Source organism: Brachypodium distachyon, chromosome 3, assembly GCF_000005505.3.
Source record: "Brachypodium distachyon strain Bd21 chromosome 3, Brachypodium_distachyon_v3.0, whole genome shotgun sequence".
NCBI classification, from domain to species: Eukaryota; Viridiplantae; Streptophyta; class Magnoliopsida; order Poales; family Poaceae; genus Brachypodium; species Brachypodium distachyon.
The window spans coordinates 38,974,186-38,991,454 of record NC_016133.3 but is presented as its reverse complement, the minus strand read 5'-3'; the positions used below and the strand labels follow the sequence as shown (position 1 = coordinate 38,991,454).

The following is a 17,269-nucleotide window of genomic DNA, read 5'->3' as shown; positions in this document are numbered from 1 at the left end:
GCTCCGGGCAAAAACAAGCTTTTGATTAGTGGCAGAAAAAAGAAGACGCTTTAATTTGCCAGCGCATCTCGACCACAGATGGTGCTATGCATGCCCTGCCCCCATGGACTTTGGCCGCATCATGAGCCCGGGAATGCGTGGTGGATCGTACGAGCTGGAACCGTCTGCCTGCGTTGGTGTCAACACGTAGTACACGAAGATTATGGATCACACACTTGAACGCAAGGCCCGGAGCTAAAGGGCCAAAAGGCACACAAAGAAAAGGCGGATCACGTACAGGAGGACAGACCGAACCCGAGGCCCCCGCCATTGCGCCGGCCGGCCGCATCGTGGTCGCGCGCGTGACAGGGCACTCGCCCCCCTGCTTTGCTCCATGATTCTGTCAGTTAAAGCTTCGGCCGAGCCAGCGGCATCGCAAAACGGAAAGAAATAAAGGCCCCGTTGTGCGCCATGGCGTGGGGTGGGTCTCGTGCTCTCGTGCCGCCGTGGGCGCGCAGGGGCCAGCCTTGTGTGCGTGTGTGTTTACTTCAGACTGACTTGAGCGGTGCCCAGCTGCCACTGCTTTGCGGTAGCTGGAGTCAGAGGTGTCGGGGCGTCGACGTCGGCCTTGGACTCGGTCTCCCGGCCCGGTTTTACCTGTCTCTCCCGGCCTCTTCCTCGCTTCTTTTCTCTGTTCAGCCAACCCACTTGACGTACGTCTAACACACCGCTGTATGTGGAAGAACTAAACCCAACGGCTCGTACGGACGTGTGTACAACACTCCAGACATGAGTAATACGGAGTACACGTACTAGCGTGCCAGGTCTGGTCTCGTTTGGACACTGCCCATCGTGTGTCAGTTTGTGGCCGCCGGAGACGAAAATAAACGTGCTAGCTAGTGAGTACATTGACGACCGGGCGACTATTCTACTGACAGCGATGCTTGCATCTTTGCGGCCGGGTTCAGAGTTCGAGTTATCGATCATCTCGTGTTCAAGGCTCTCAGTTGGTGTCCATGACTTCAAAATAATGCTACTCACCAGGATTATCTATCTAGAAGCTCGCAAGTGTATCATATGTCCAGAAGAACTGAAGAACGCGCTGCAGGTTCTTAATTGGATCGCCTATATGTATAGCAATCTGTAAAAGGACACGCGTAATACTCACCAGGATTGCGTTTGAAGCTCGACGATTTCATCTCTGCACCATCCTTTTCCCCCACAGGTAACAAGTAACAGCAATCGATCGATCGACCGGACACTAAAATTATTAACTACTCATCAGACACAAAACGCGACACACCGTCTACGCACGCAGTAGTTCACTTCATCTCACGCCTTGAAAAGTAAAGCCAGCTACTGGTTCATGCATGCCGGCTATCTTTCCTTCCAAAGTCCCGACGACGACAACGCCCTACACATGTCAGCATCGGTTCTCCTGACCCCGAGAGCTGGAAACTGCACGTCGAAAATTCCAACGAAATGCGCGCACACACGACGCGCAAAACAAGTCAAGAAACGTGATTCCGGGGTGCTCCGAGCAGGAACGTGCTGCATTAGCACTGTGATAGATTGGGAGTTTGGGACCCGTCCAAAAAAAGAAGCACCGGGATAAATTGGGAATGGGCATCTGGACGCACAAGGATCTTCCCATAATCTCTGTGGTAGGCAGGTAGGGTCTAAGTACTACACTGCTGGCAGATGATGATCGTATTTTATACTTGCATATCTTTTCCCGGTGATTGGCCAACTTGTCCAATTATTGGACGATATCTGTAGTTATCAAGTTTGCTTAGTTGCAAATGATCGCATCACTACCAACTACGCAGTACTGTAGTTAAAAGAGCTACGACGGCCGTGAGGTCTCTTGCGTCTTTGGAATACATGATTCTAGAATCCTATAGGTGGGAAAAATGTAAGACTAGAATGGCATGGTATGTCGAATCTAATCTTATATATGGCTCTATTTGATTAGATTTAAATGTGGTTTTTGACTCTGGGTTTATAAGCCAAAAACATCTATTTAGACGCTTTCGGTTTTGACTTTTGAATCAAATATTTTTCACTTGATATTGGTAGACGATGATATTAAAAAAAAACCAGAGTCATTCGTTGCTTATCTGTACTAGTGCAATTTACGCTTCTAATAAGATCTTATCCAAATAAAGACTTGATATTGGATAGGATCGAGTATTACACTAGACACATCTTTTGGTATAAGAGAATTAGTTTCTACAAATAAAGAAACAAATGCTTCAATAGACATATCTTTTGGTATAGGAGATTGTTTCTACAAATAAAGAAACACGTACGATGCTCCAATCATTTTCTTCTTCATAGATGCTGCTGTGCTAGCTCCTTAGTTTTTGCCGTTAACGGCCCATGCAAAGAGCCAAAGACAGTATAGGATCCACTCACTTCCAAGCATTCAAGATACTGTACCGACGGAGAGCACGCACGGACAAAGGCAACAACCATCGGAATTTGGACATGATCAAAGACGGCCGCCCAAGACCGGCGGTGGCATGCAGTCCAAGTCCAGCCGTCCAGGAGATATGATGGGTTGCCAAATGCCACTCCTACACTACAACACATCAATATGCCTTTTAATTATTCCACAATGCACCGAGCACACACACCATATCGAGAGTCCAAAGTTGCACAGTGGATAGGGGGGCATCGATCGCTTTGGCAGCAGCTAGCGTTCGCTCATGTTCGATGCTACTGTCGTTGCTTTTCGTTTGTTCCCTACTTGCTTTTTCTGCTTTGCTGATCGCGATGAGTTTGTTATCTGCTGGTAAGTAGGAGAAAAAAACGTTTTTCGGACAGATCATGCTAGGATGACACGTGGGTTCTTGATTCGGCTGTCTCGGTTCTTGTTCTTGAAAAAGCATACAAGCATGCATGGACCATTTTGTGACTTGTGAGGTGCTGAGTGGAAGTTCTGGAATGCTTTATGTGCATCGCGTCGACAACAGGAGACGTTATCTCTCTCTCAGAAAAAAAAAGACAACAGGAGACGTTGCACGTTCTTGATCAAGATGATTTAGGGGGTGGAATGGATCAAGGTAGAACGTTCTAGGCCGTTCTGAAGCCAGGACAAAATTGGCCAAGCGTGCAGTGGGATGAATGACTTCTGGCACGATTCGAGACCATTTTCTACGGAAGCGGCACTCCGATAAAGTTTCGAGTCGGTAAGTATGTTCACTGAGACCAGTTTTGGGCAGTGACAAGGGAAATGATCTCGACAGGAAACTTGTCGAAGAAAATAACTCCATGTCAATACTAAATCAACCACGCTTGCTCACTCGTCTCATATTAAGTGACTCAAATTTGTCCAAATATGTACTTCCTCTTGACTTAAATTTGCTCAAAAATGAATGTATCTATTTTTTAAAAGCGTCTAGATACATGTAACATTTCGACAACAATTTATGTCGTGGTGGTGTCATGGCAGATGCTATAGGATGGCTTATGTTGGGTCCGATGGACAAAGAAGGATTCGGAGGAGGAAGGACGTGAAGAGAAACACGCGCAAGCACACAAGCACACACATATTTACCCAGGTTCGGAGCCTTCTTGTCGTGGTAACACTCCTACTCCTGTTTACTGTATTAGCCGAGATACCGAGATCTACAATGACGCTCCTTGAGCTGTATTCTTGAGGAAGAACAAGAAGAAGGAGAACCCTAGATGTCTAAGTGATCACCCCCTCTCATGAGAGGGGTAGTGCTCTATTTATGGACCGCCTATGTCACACTGACATGCGGGTCAGAACCTAACGTTATCTTCTTTGGGCTCCGCCGAGCACGCGCCTTGGTTCCCTCCGGGTGGCACCGCAGGGGACAAGACAACTTTATTTTCCCTGGCGCTCTGCAACAAGTACAACAGTCATCTGCCGGCTTCCGTCAGAGATTCTCTTTCGGTGCTTCTTTTGCACGGTCGCCTGGCACCACAACGTAAGCAGCGATTGCTTTTCCGTGATAAAGATAGCGCTGCTTTACTTTGCGTCAGGAGGTAAGGATGAGACCGTTGAGGCATCTTGGCGATAGCCGAGATCAGAGTATCCGTCCTTATCTTGCAATCATACAAGACAAGATAGTCATGCCGACATACACTTAGTGTGCCGGCTTAGCACTAGTTGGGCTTAAGGATGCCGGCGTACATGCATGTGCGGGCTTTGCTTTCGTTATCTCGGCCAATGTGTGCCGTCCTGACCCTACCCGGGGTCATCCCCCCAACACTAGTCACCGAAGCTGTTGCGGTCCGGCAGGGAAGGATGTCGGGCCACGACGGCTTCCCACGCACGAACCACCAAGGCTTATCAGGACTTAGCCGAAAAGGATGCCGAGACAACCCGAGTTCCTTTCTCCTCCGTGACCGACAGTGGAAAACTCGCTTCTGCCGACACTGGTGCCACCTGCCGCTCGTGCTCTGGGCTCTGCTTAAGCAACGGGAAGATAAGACCCGAAGTACTGTCGGCGCGCTTTTTGAGGCGAGCATGTCATCCCATCGGCCAGTAAAGCCGACATGCCATTTAAGAGGGGAATTTCGGTTCCCACGCGGATCTTTATCCTCCTGGATTTGACGGGATTTTCTGCGCCACGCCGTGCGGTAACCGAGCGCGTGCGCGTTAATGGGGTTGATTGCCCCCACAGTCGTGCGCGGCCTTTCCGTTGGCCACAGGGGTCATGGGCGCGGAAGATCCACGCCCCATTAGTGCCTTGCAAGTATAAATAGGGGGAGGGGGCGAGGGTGAAAACCCTTCGCACTCCCCCATTCTTCTCGCTCTCCTCTGCTCCTCTGCACCTCGCGCACTTCGCCATTACCGTGAACTCCGAGCTCTTCCGCCGCCGCATTTCCTGACTCCCAACAACCGAGCTTGCCGCCGCATCCTCGTGCGCACGCTCGCTTAGCTCTCCGCCGCCGCTTTTCTTGCTCGCTCGAGCCTTGCACCAGCACCTTCTCACCGGAGAAGCAAACCCTAGATCTAGTTTTCCAATCTATGGCTTCTTCCTCCCGCGACGCCGCCGCTGTCGACCCTGCTACCCAACACCCTGAGGAGGAGATGGGCTCAGAGCGAGCTGGCTGGGAGGGCTCTAACGTCTCCCCGGCGGACATTGAGTGGCTCCGGCGGTCCCGCCGTGTTCCAGAAGATGTGGAGTGTCGGATCCCCGGCGACGAGATAGTGCCGGCACCCGAATCTGGTGAGCACGTTGTTTTCCTCGCTCACTTTGAATGAGGTTTTGCTCTCCCGGCCAACGATTTCACTAGGAAATTTCTAGACTTCTTTGGCCTCCAATCGCACCACCTTCCGGCAAACGCCATCCTCACTCTCTCGGCGTTTGTTACTTGCTGTGAGGCCTATCTCGGCCTCTGGCCTTCCACCGACTTGTGGGCCAAATACTTCATGTTTCGGCCCCAAGTTCTTCCCGACAAGGACAATCCCGGCGCCGCCAAGCCTATGACCCAGTGCGCCGCCGCCACCGTCATACCCCGTCGGGGTTCGGCCTTCCCTAGGATCCAAGGTCTTGAGTCCTGTAAAAAAATGGCTCAAGACTTTTTTCTATGTCAAGAACTCCTCTGACACCGACAAGATCAAGTTGCCGGGATTCGTAGTCGGCCGTCCGGGGCAGAAGAAGAATTGGAAGTATGACCCGAAGGACACGCTTCCTGAGATCAACGAGATTCACGCCGGCCTCCTTGAGCTCAAGGCAGAAGGGATGACGGTCGATATGACTTGCTGGCCACCTTCGTGTACCGGAGGCTGTGCCCGCTCCAACGCCAGACACACAAGATGTGCTTCTACGGTGGTCAGTTCGACCCGAACCAGGTGTCAACCGTCCGGCTTGACCAGGTTGAAGTCCGGCGCCGGGTTAAGGCAATTGCGAAGACCAGTATGCCGAAGCGCTGGGACTGGGGTATGCCGGCATACAGCCGGAAGCACCGTCCGCCCCCGGTAAGTTTTTGTTTATATGTATTTTCTGTTCTCATCCGACATACGGTTATGTCGGCTATCCCTTGACAAAGACTCATCTCGGTGCAACTTAATTCTTTTGTGCAGAGGTTCACCCTTCAGCACAAGGAGGACGGGAATTCCCCTGACAAGCGCTTCGGGAGCTAACGCCGGACGATCGATCATGAAGATCCAGACTCAGAGGATCACATGCCGATCGCTCATGCCGGCCCTCGTCGCGTCGAAGGTAACATCTCCCGACATCTTCTCATAGTTACTATGACACTTATCATCAAGATGCTTACGTCTGCATTAACCCGGAAACAGTCGACTCGGATGAGCCCGCCGCTGCTGGGGCGTCGGGTCCAACCGCGGCTTCTGCGCCGGCCCGTGAAAAACGCGGAGCCGAGAAGGATCTTCCGCGAACCACGAAGCGAAAGAAGGTTGCCTCTCGTGGACCAAGGCCGAAACCCATGGTCGTTGGGTAAGGCTTACAACATCCCAACCCTTCATATCAGTTTTCTTCTTAACTCTCATAAAAATAACTAACTTTCATTCCTGCAGGGAGGCTCTGACAGCCACACAATCTCAGACGTGCATTGCGTCTGAGATTCCGGCGGCTCCATCTCCCCGTGCCGAGCCTGCAACTCAGGTCACGGGTGAGACCGAGACTGCTGCAGATTCAACATCCCCCGTCCGGGATGTCGGCCCGAGCATCGACGCTTCGATCGTCGCCCAAGCCGGGACGTCCGCAGCCGGGACTTTGGCAGTCGAGGCTGCTCCTTCCTCGGCGGCAACCGAGACACAAACGGAGCCGCTTGTCACAGGGACCCCGCAGCAACCGACAACGGGGCCCCAAGAACCCCAAGGACCACAGACGACTCCGACACCGCCATCATCACCGCCGCAGCCGCAAGCTACTCAACTTGCGACTGCACAAGCTAAGAGAGCTAGGAGCTCCGCTATCCTGGCGGAACAAGCGCCTCCGAGTTCCTCCAGCTCACAGCCTGCCCGGGGCAACCAAGGAATTCCCCTCAGGACGACCAGCGGGCATAGCTGGGGGTCACTGGGCCAGTTCGTAATGGACTAGAACAGTGTTGACGGTTACGAAGTGACTTCCAGCACCCTCCAGACAGCGCGGCAGAGCCCTCTGGTGAGACCCGCGCCAGCGGCGACTCCAGAGTCCGTGGCGGCCCGAATGTTCAAGACAAGGGTCGCCTTATTAGAGTCTAGCCGAGCTGCAGAGGAATGAAAAATTCCTTTAAAGATTTGTACTCCTAACTCTAGTACCCATACTCCTAGTCCCCGAGGTTTAGGGCGAGTAAGAAATAGTCGGCCTGAAGCTTATCTCAGAAAACTTCAAACACTCATTCCCCGAGATTCAGGCCAGGTTTAGAATAGTCGGCCTGAAGCTTAAAAACTTCAAACACTTATTCCCCGAGATTCGGGCTGGGTTTAGAATAGGCGGCCTGAAGCTTAAAAACTTCAAACACTTATTCCCCGAGATTCAGGCTGGGTTTAGAATAGTCGGCCTGAAGTTTAAAAACTTCAAACACTTATTCCCTGAGATTCAGGCCGAACTTAGAACAGTCGGCCTGAAGGTAATCGTTGTTGACCTCTCACTGCAATAGACTTACCTGTGGATCACTGTTTTTGCAGGCCTGCATGAATAAGCGCACCGCCGCCTTCAAGGCGCTGCTAGCAAAATATAAGAAGCTGGCGGCGGAGCACAAGGCTTTGGTAGCCGATCGCCAGAGCCAGAGTAAGTACATTTTTACCGTCATAAAAACTTCGTCCGAGTATTAATGCACTGTGAAAACTGACACGTGCTCTTGTTCACAGCCGGGGATAACGCTCAAGTGTCGAAACTCTTGAAGCGCGTTGCTGAGGTTCAAGGTATCATCTTATCCTTATCCCAGGTTTCATCCATTTTAAACTCCAGCTTCTGTAATACACGTCTGCTAAACAGATGAGAAGACTCGGCTAGCAGAGCAGCACCGGGACGAAGTGGCCCGGCTGAAGGCGCAGCTCGAAGCGCAGGCGGAGGCGCACAAAACCAAGGTAGGTCAACTTACCTCGGCGCTCTCTACCCAAGCCGACGAAAAGATCCGCCTGAAAGGCGAAGTGCAGAAATGCAAGGATCTTGTCACCGAGGTCGAGACCAGCGCCACTGCTACCGAGGAAGACAAGACCGAGAAAACCCGCCTGCTCAAGGTGTGCCGGCATGAACTCATCAAGATCGACACAATGCTGACTAGTAAGTTGCCCTGGTGCAAATCTCTTCATCTGATCATTTGTCCAAATAATAGCAATAGGGTGCCGAGACTCATTACTATCCTTTTGCCTTTGTCAGAATTTTTCCCACAATCTGTTGAGACTGCCCAAGCTGTCGTGATCAAGGCCCGTAAAAAGAGGGATCCAGCCGGGGCAGTACCCTTCGAATATGACTTGGTGGATTACTTGGTCAGCATTGCAAGCCGGGTTAAGCCTTTGAGGTCGTTCGGGGTGAATATGCTCAATGCCGGCATCTGAGCTTTTCGAGCCTTGTGGTCGGGAGAAGAAGCTCCGACCGGCATCCCAGAATTGGCAACGCGCCTTCTGGAGGTGGAGGATCGTCTTAATGAGTGGTGGGAGTCGGCCGCTCGTGTCGGCGCCGACGAGGCCTTGGCGTTTGTACTTTCTTGCTACGATGGCATCAACCTCGACGTGCTGCAGTCAATGCGTGTCGGCTCCCTTTATCTCTCGGACCCTGAGCTGATCGCGAAGCTCCAGGAGCGGGCCTACTCCTTCATCCAATATGTCGATGTGCATAAATTTGTGGAGGGCCCGGTATCCGAAGCAGAGGCAGAGATGGCCGAGGAAGAAGACGAGGAGGCAGTCGGCAAAGAGATTATCGTCGAATCAGCTTCCACTTCAACGGATGCGCCGAGTTCCGGCACCGCCAATCCTTCTGTCTCTTCGTAGATATGTCGGAAAAAATACATTAAGATTGTCAGACCCCCGGGATGCCGGGTGCATATGTAACCGGTTTAAAACACTTTTGTTTGTGAGACACCATACTTTTAATTTATTTAAGTTTTTAATTACCGAGTTCCCGAGTCTATTTTTTCTGTTGGTGAAATTTTATGACTTCGGTTCTTTTGTCTGCCTTGTCGGTGTTCAACATATGAATCGCGAAGTCATAGAACAACCCTTTCAAAAAAAGTTAAACTCGACAAACTCGCTTGGAAATACCCAAAACCGGAATGAAATGCCGAGTTAAGTGAAACAACGCGCATCTTGGCTCGCTTCTTTGTCTGTTTCCGCAATCATCTTTCATGTGTTTAGTTATCTCGTTCCCAATCTCTAACTTGCATGAAGCCTGGTTGCAGACAACAGCGAAGTCATAGAGGGGATTTTCAATACCGACACAGTACTAAACCGACATAAGATTACACAACTAAGTCATGCTGACATACCAAATGGTAATTGCAATACAGCACTTAAATAGCATGGAAGTCCCCGAGTTCTTTTTGAGAACCCGGCGGGTAATTGCATTGTCTCGAAACATTCAACATAAGGAAAAAACGATACAAATACTCATCTCTCAAGTATAGAACGGACGAAGCAAAGCTACATTCCATGGCCTCTTGGTCTCCTCGCCTGACCTGTCCATCCTGTTTGCTTTGGGATCCTGCGCATCTATAAGATAGTAGGAATCGTTGTGTAGCGTTTTGCTCATAATAAAGGGTCCTTCCCATGGGGGTGACAGTTTATGCATGCCGGCTGTGCGCTGCACAAGTCGGAGCACGAGGTCTCCTTCCCGGAATACCCGCGGGTTTACCCTCCGACTGTGATAACGCTTTAGGTGTTTATGATAGATGGCCGACCGAGATAGAGCCAATTCCCTTGCTTCTTCTAGCAGGTCGACATCATTTTCTCGGGCCTCTTTTATCTCGGCCTCCGTATACATGGTCACTCGCGGAGAGTCATGTTCAATGTCGGTTGGTAAGACCGCTTCCGCCCCGTATACGAGGAAAAATGGCGTGTAGCCGGTAGAGCGATTTGGAGTTGTCCTGAGACTTCATAGCACAGCTAGGAGTTCATCTAACGAGCATCCTGGAGTGCGTTCCAGTGGCTCAATCAACCGAGGTTTTACGCCGGCTAGAACCATGCCGTTTGCTCTCTCAACTTGTCCGTTGGACTGAGGATGCGCCACGGAGGCAATGTCTAGCCGAATTTTCTTTTCCGCGCAAAATCTCGCGAAAGGTCCTTCCACGAAGTTCGTTCCATTATCCGTGATGATACCGTGCGGGTAACCATATCTCAAGATGATGTCTTTCAAGAATGATACTGCAGTTTTGCCGTCACACTTTCATATCGGCTTTACTTCGATCCATTTGGTGAACTTGTCAACCATGACCAAGATATGCGTCATGCCTCCTCGCGCTCGCTTGAAAGGTCCCATCATGTTCAAACACCAAACAGCAAATGGCCAAGTGATTGGAATAGTTTTGAGCTCGGATGCCGGCATGTGAATCTTGCTCGCATATCTCTGGCAGCCATTGCATTTCTGGACCATGTCTTTTGCTTCCTGCAGCGCACTCGGCCAGTAGAAACCGTGCCGGAATGCCTTGCCTACTAATGTCCTTGAGGATGCATGGTGACCACATTCTCCCTGATGAATATCTCGAAGTATCTCTTGCCCCTCTGCCGGCTCGACGCATCGCTGCAAGACATTAGTAACACTTCTCTTGTATAGTTCGCCATTGATGATGGTGTATGCCTTTGCCCTTCTCTGAATTTGCCTTGCCGACACTTTCTCTTCCGGGAGATTCTCATCTTTGAGGTAAGACATTATCGGTTGTGCCCAAGCCGGCACGGGACGGGTAGCAAAAACCGCCTCGTCTGGTTCATCTATCTCCATTGGCTCAATCGTCAATGCTTCTGCCGAGTTAAGGCGCTCAGTCCCCGGGTTACTGGAACCGCTGCCACTGTCAATATCCATTGGGGTGACGCCAGCTTCTGAGTTTGCTGGGATAAAGATTGACTCTGATTCTGGTGATGGCTTGATAGATGGTTTGCGTAAATGCTCCAATGCCACACCAGCCGAGATAACTTGTCGCGTTGAGCCGAGTTTTGACAATGTGTCGGCTGCCTCGTTCTCCGCCCGCGTTATATGGTGGAATTCGCACCCTTCGAAGTGACCACTGATTTTCTGAACATGGGACCGGTATAGTGCCATATTGGCATCCAATGCATCCCAATTGCCGGAAACTTGCTGGACTATCAAGTCCAAGTCACCAAAGCATTAAATTCGACGAACTCCAATCTCTTTTGCCATCTTTAGTCCGTGCACGAGTGCCTCATACTCGGCGACGTTGTTGGATGCCGCAAAATGAATTTGCAGCACATATTTAAGTTGGTCGCGTTTAGGCGAAGTTAAGACTATGCCGGCACCATGCCCACTTTTCATTTTGGAACCGTCAAAATGCATCTTCCAGTAGCTAGTCTCAGACGGTGGTGGCTCATATTCTATCTCGACCCAGTCTACCAGGAAATCCGCAAGAGCCTGAGATTCTATGACATCCCGTCTGTCGTATTGCAGCGTGTAGGGTGCTAACTCAATAGCCCATTTTGCGATCCGGCCGCTTGCGTCTTTATTGCTCATGATTTCCGAGATGGGCGCCTCACATACAACCCGGATTGGATGGGCATCAAAATAATGCTTCTGCTTTTTTGCTACCATATAAACGCCGTCCACCATCTTCTGATAATGGGGATAATTTTGCTTGGACGACGATAATACCTCGCTCAAGTAATATACCGGCCTTTGCACCGATTTGCCGTTTTCATCTCTTTACACACACTATAACGGCGCTAACAACTCGATTTGTTGCTGCTATGTATAACAACATCGGCTCCTTCTCCATTGGCGAGGCTAATATCGGCGTTGTAGCAATCATCTTCTTTAGCTCTTGAAAGGCTATTTCTGCTTGTTGCGTCCACACCAATTTGTCGGTTTTTCTTCATCAACTGGTATAAGGACATTGCCTTTTCACCCAGCCGACTAACGAAACGACTTAGTGATGCTAGGCACCCAGTGAATTTCTGCACATTTTTGAGACATTTCGACAGTTTCATTCTCTCTATGGCAGCAATCTTCACTTGGTGTGCCGGCTTAGCATTGGTTGGGCTTAAGGATGCCGGCTTTGCCTTCGTTATCTCGGTCAATGTGTGTCGTCCTGACCCTACCCGGGATCATCCCCCGACAGTTTAGGATCGGAGGAAGTATGTAACTATGCTTAAAAAACGTCTAGATACATGTAATAGAAAGCCACTTGATATGGGACGGAGAGAGTATTAGATATCGAAGGAGTATTCACTAAAGAAGTTAATTAGAAATCGATAATGACTTATCAATTGATGCAGAAGCTGGAGGACGAGATTGCTTCCCCTTTTCAGAAAAAATTAGAAATCGACGAATAATATCCGACCGTTTCTTCACGTTAGGCCGTACCCGAATCGCTCTAAGACACGTAGTCCCCCGTTGCAAAACTTTGCAACACGAGCTGGTGCTAGCTTCGATCACTGTGGACGAGAAGAAGCGAGCTGATCTGATCAGCAAGCAGATCGGGCGGCCCAACAATCTTCAGTACTTTTCCGTAAACATCCGCAAGGACAAAGTCACACAAGGTGCACGATGTGCACTGTGCAGACAGTGCACTGAGTGAACAGTGATCACCTACCAAAGCTATCACCGTCAGGAAAGGCAAGGACAGCCCATTAACCAAATCTCCTACAGGAGCAAGCACTCGACGAGTTCCTTGCAGATATGGCCGATAATAAAATACGGTTCCACTGCGCTTTTGCACAGTACAGATTCGGCCACGCCCTTGCACGGCTGCTTGAGTGCTTTCCTGTTCGCTTTACCAAAAAGGGATTTGGATGACAACATAAACAGGCAGCAACCACCGCCCTAAGAGATAAGTAAAATAAGTTCCTGATTACAAAGGGCAGATCGCCTGTTTGCATGTTGTAGTAGCCGTCGCCTTCGCCGCGATGCAGTTTGCTGCAATAAACATTCTCTTCTTCTTCTTCTTTCTTTCTGTGCTTAGACTGAAGAAATACACCTTCGTGGATTTTACACAACAGGAGTAAATTTTGCTGTAAAAAAGAGAGAACAGGGGCAGAAATTTTAATTCTAAGAGCAGAGAAAATTGCTCTTCTTCTGCCCTGTAAAAGGAGTTCAGACTTCACAGGCGGCCAGGGCCTCAAATTTTTTCTTTCAAGGCCCAACGTGAAGCGGCGACCCAGATTCTGAGTTTCGGCCGGATAATGGGCTGCGGCCTGCTGGACATGGTCCTAAAGATCGCAGGTTCTCGTAGCGCCCTACTGCGGGTTAGTGGACTGCGTAGTGCGTAAACCCAGCAAACACAATGAGGCCTCGAGAGCCCTGTTCAATGGGCTGTTCGCCTGCTCTGTTGGCTTGTGAGGAACACGGGGAGGAACACAACACGGATTATGTTCCCCTAAAAAAAAAAAAGCTTGCTGCAGCCAGTTGCTAGTTGCTACAGCCTTTTTTTAGAGGAAGCTGCACTTTTTTAGGAGTTTTTTTAGGGATTATTTTCTTTTTTGAGAGTAATCTGTAATTTTATTCAAACTCGAAAATCATTAAGGTACAATGATTTGAATCATAGACCTTAAAAATTATAAGATAACTCTTATAACTAAGAATTATAATGAAATCTTTAAAATTCATCTTCTCCGTGGTATCATTCTTTGCACCATGAAAAGCTGCTGATGCTTCAACATGGAGACTGCAATTAGACTGGAATAGTAACATTGCCACTCGTATCCTTGCACGATCTTAACTACCTTCAAAGGTTTTGAAAAGCTCCTTGAGTCGCTCATCCAAAAAGATGAGAAGCCCTGAGCGGTGAACGTACTTGGGCCGGGGATGATCTCCTAAAAGTACAGGTCGTCGAACTGCAAGATCTTCACCATAACACCATAAGAGGATCCCAAAGATACAAAAAATAAAACCAACAAAAGCACCATGACACGCTAAGAAAAACTTAACACATACGTATAAACGGATCTACGAGTACACGATCCCAAGATCCGTAAGATCGGGTACACTGAATCTACGATGACTAAAATTCTCTGGCTCCGCGGCAACGCCCTCTTGAGACAGAGGACCTTTATTCGCGATGGCTATGGGTGGTGCCGCTAAAAGAATCTGCATATTGGGCCACATTACCGGGTTAGGGCTTGAGGCCCATTTAGGGGGTCTGTTGTCCACCGTGCCATGTATCTTCTGGGCTGTGATCTGTCATGCCTGAGTAACTAGGAAAAAAATTGGCTGAGACGTGCCTGCAAATCAGACTGAAAGGAAAAAAAACACGCGAAATCAATCATAGTGGATGAAGTATCGAAACAATTTTCAATGAAGTACGGAGGCACATGCCATTCCTTCCCTTTTGAACTTGTTTAAGTTTATCTAATTAGGTACTCCGCAGTAGCTAAGCTCCTACTTTTCTCTACTTTAATTGCCTGGTCGAGGGTCACAAGAAAACCACCTAGCACAAGATCATCCATTCCTGCATGCGCGCATACGAAGACTCCACATCTGTTCACATCCTATTTGACCTTGTGCCCAATATCGTCTGACTTTCTCATCTCTGAATCTAATGCATCATCAACTTGCACACAGACCCTTCATCGATTCAACCGTAATTAAGGAAAGCGAGAATAAATTAGTATAAAACCACCCGCACTGTGTAAGTACTCCACTCTCCAATTAATCGTCTGCTGGTGATCTTTCGCCGCCCACCTATATCAATCTGCTCTGACTCCGTTCGCTTCTCTGACCATCAGCATCCGGTAGCGTTCTTTTTCAGCGACAATAAATATACCCGGCAATTTCAAACCATCCCGTGGCACTTCTTCTTCGGGCCTAACACAACGATGGCTGCACCCTCTGTTTACACGTATCTCCTCCTGTTCTGCAGCACGACCATGCTGCTGCTCCTGTGCTCCCCGTTCGCGTGCGCGGCGGGGCTTAGCCTTGACAGCGTGAGGGACTTCCTGACCAGGGAGGAGGACACCATCGTCTTCAGCCTCATCGAGAGGGCCAAGCATCCGCTCAACACGCCGGCCTACTACTACGACGACCCCGCCGCGTGCTTCGGCACCGCCGACCGCCACCGCAATGTTTCCTTCGCCGAGATCTTCGTCCGGGAGTCCGAGGCGGTCCAGGCAAAGGTACTGCCGGATCGTCTTCCATATGGCATTTACATTCCTCGTGTGTTCTTCGGGTCTGAACTCTGAAGTAGAAGTATCGTTCAGTTAATCTACCTTTTTTTTCCCGGATGGTGTGCTCTTTTGCAAGCCAATTGGGGTTGTTAAGATGTTTTGACTTTCGTGTATGAAAACCTTGGTCGAACGTTTACAGGATCCAGAGAAAGTGTTGACCCACAAGCTACAACTAACAACTAACTGCCAATTTTCCCCATTGTCAAAATTATAATTCCGAGGCCACCCTTGGCTTTCTTAACTTGAGACGCTTTTCTAACTAAGATTTTGAATAAACGTTCAAAAATGATATTGAAATTTGAATCAACGTTCAGCCATCCTCGTCTCCACCTCACTTCATATGACCTATTGAGTACCGAGTATTGACAGAACATTCAAGTAACGCCTTGCAAAAAGTGCAGTCTGTTCAAACTGCAAGTTTAGTTCAGTAATGTGCAAACTTAGACGATTGGGGTTTAAGAAAAGGGAATGTCTATTTCTCAGTCGCCTAAGAAATACTAGTTATTTCTCAGTCAATAATCGTAGTCATCCAATAAAAATATTTTTTATCGATCGGACCTACATTAATCTTACACGAATCTCAATGATTGAACCAAAATGTTGTTATCATCGACTAAGAAATAACTACTTCTTAGTTGCATAAGAAATAACAAAACCGTTAAGAAAATCCTGGCAGCTGAGAATTAGCAAAGCAGTTTACGTTAAGCAGAGAAAAAGTGTAATGTAAGTTTCTTGCATAGGATTCAGTTCACAATGTGGTAAAGCTATATAGGTAGCAGTAGCACCCGTCAAGTTCTAACCTGTGAGTTAAGGCACGTTACCATCTTGCCAGTACTCTCCTTAAGCAGGCATCGCGTGAACTGTTACCAAAGACATCAACTGAAATTAAACTGATTTTTAGCCACTAATCCTGACCTGATATTTGACGTTTTTCCACAGGCAGGAAGGTACGAAAGCCAGCAGGAGATCCCTTTCTTCCCTTCCGGAGCGCCCTTCACACTGGCACCTCCATACAACTTCACAACCGTAAGTTTCCTCCATTGCTCAACAAGTCGATGCCACTTTGAACTTTGAGGATGATCGATCGTGCTTCTGGTTTCCAGGATCTGCACCCTGCGGCGGCATCGATTAACGTGAATGATGCCATCTGGAACATATATTTCAATCAATTGCTCCGTTTGCTGGCCAAGGAAGGCGATGATGGCGACTACGCTGCAACTGCTGCCTCAGATCTTGCATGTCTGCAGGTGATAAAGAATGTTACAATGGGTACTGTTTGAAATCAAATACCGTGGTTTGGTTGCAAATTTACGACGAATCGTTTTCGCAGGCGCTCTCGAGGAGGATCAATTATGGAAGGTACGTCGCAGAAGTGAAGTTCAGAGGAGAACAGCAGACATACACAGCTTTAATTCGTTCAAAGGTGCTTTATTGATCATCTCATTCTGGATAGTCAAACCGGTTTACCACGATCATCTAATACAACTGTGAATAGTAATTAGTACATCATCTAATAATGTGTAAGCTTAGTGAATTTTTTCTATTTTTTCAGGACAAGGATGCTTTGACGAAACTGTTGACATTTGAAGCCCAAGAGGATGTGGTGAAGAGGAGGGCTGAGAAGAAGGCCAAGGTGTTCGGCCAAGATGTTACTTTGGACGGACCAACTACTGAAACCAGTGGCAAGAACAGCAGTCAATCCAGCTTCAAAGTTGCCCCTTCTGTAGTTTACAAGCTGTATGGCCAATGGGTGATCCCGTTGACTAAACAGGTGGAGATTGAGTACCTCCTCCATCGTCTTGACTGAACCCAACCTTCATCCAGCCAGCTAACATATTTGTTAACAACTGCACACAACAGTTATTTATCGGTACATATATATTTAAGTGAAGGGACAAGGCAATAAAACATGCAGGAAACCTGCAAGAAATTGTGCAAGCCTACACATGTGCTGAGTAACTAAACAATATTTGTAGTTGGTCACGAGGGATTGTCAACGGGAAAAAGATAACCAGCGGAGTGGATAAGTGACAGTCA

At 48.7% G+C, this 17,269-nt stretch overlaps 1 protein-coding gene across 1 annotated transcript; it reads left to right on the top strand.

The window, feature by feature from the left end:
• Nucleotides 1-14,727: 14,727 nt before the first annotated feature.
• On the top strand, nucleotides 14,728-17,177 carry LOC100832477 (chorismate mutase 2). Its single transcript, XM_003574487.4, has 5 exons — nucleotides 14,728-15,181; nucleotides 16,172-16,258; nucleotides 16,336-16,479; nucleotides 16,563-16,655; nucleotides 16,785-17,177. Exons 1-5 carry the CDS (start codon nucleotides 14,885-14,887, stop codon nucleotides 17,037-17,039), a joined length of 876 nt encoding a protein of 291 aa, XP_003574535.2. The 5' UTR covers nucleotides 14,728-14,884; the 3' UTR covers nucleotides 17,040-17,177.
• The last annotated feature ends 92 nt before the right edge of the window (nucleotides 17,178-17,269 follow it).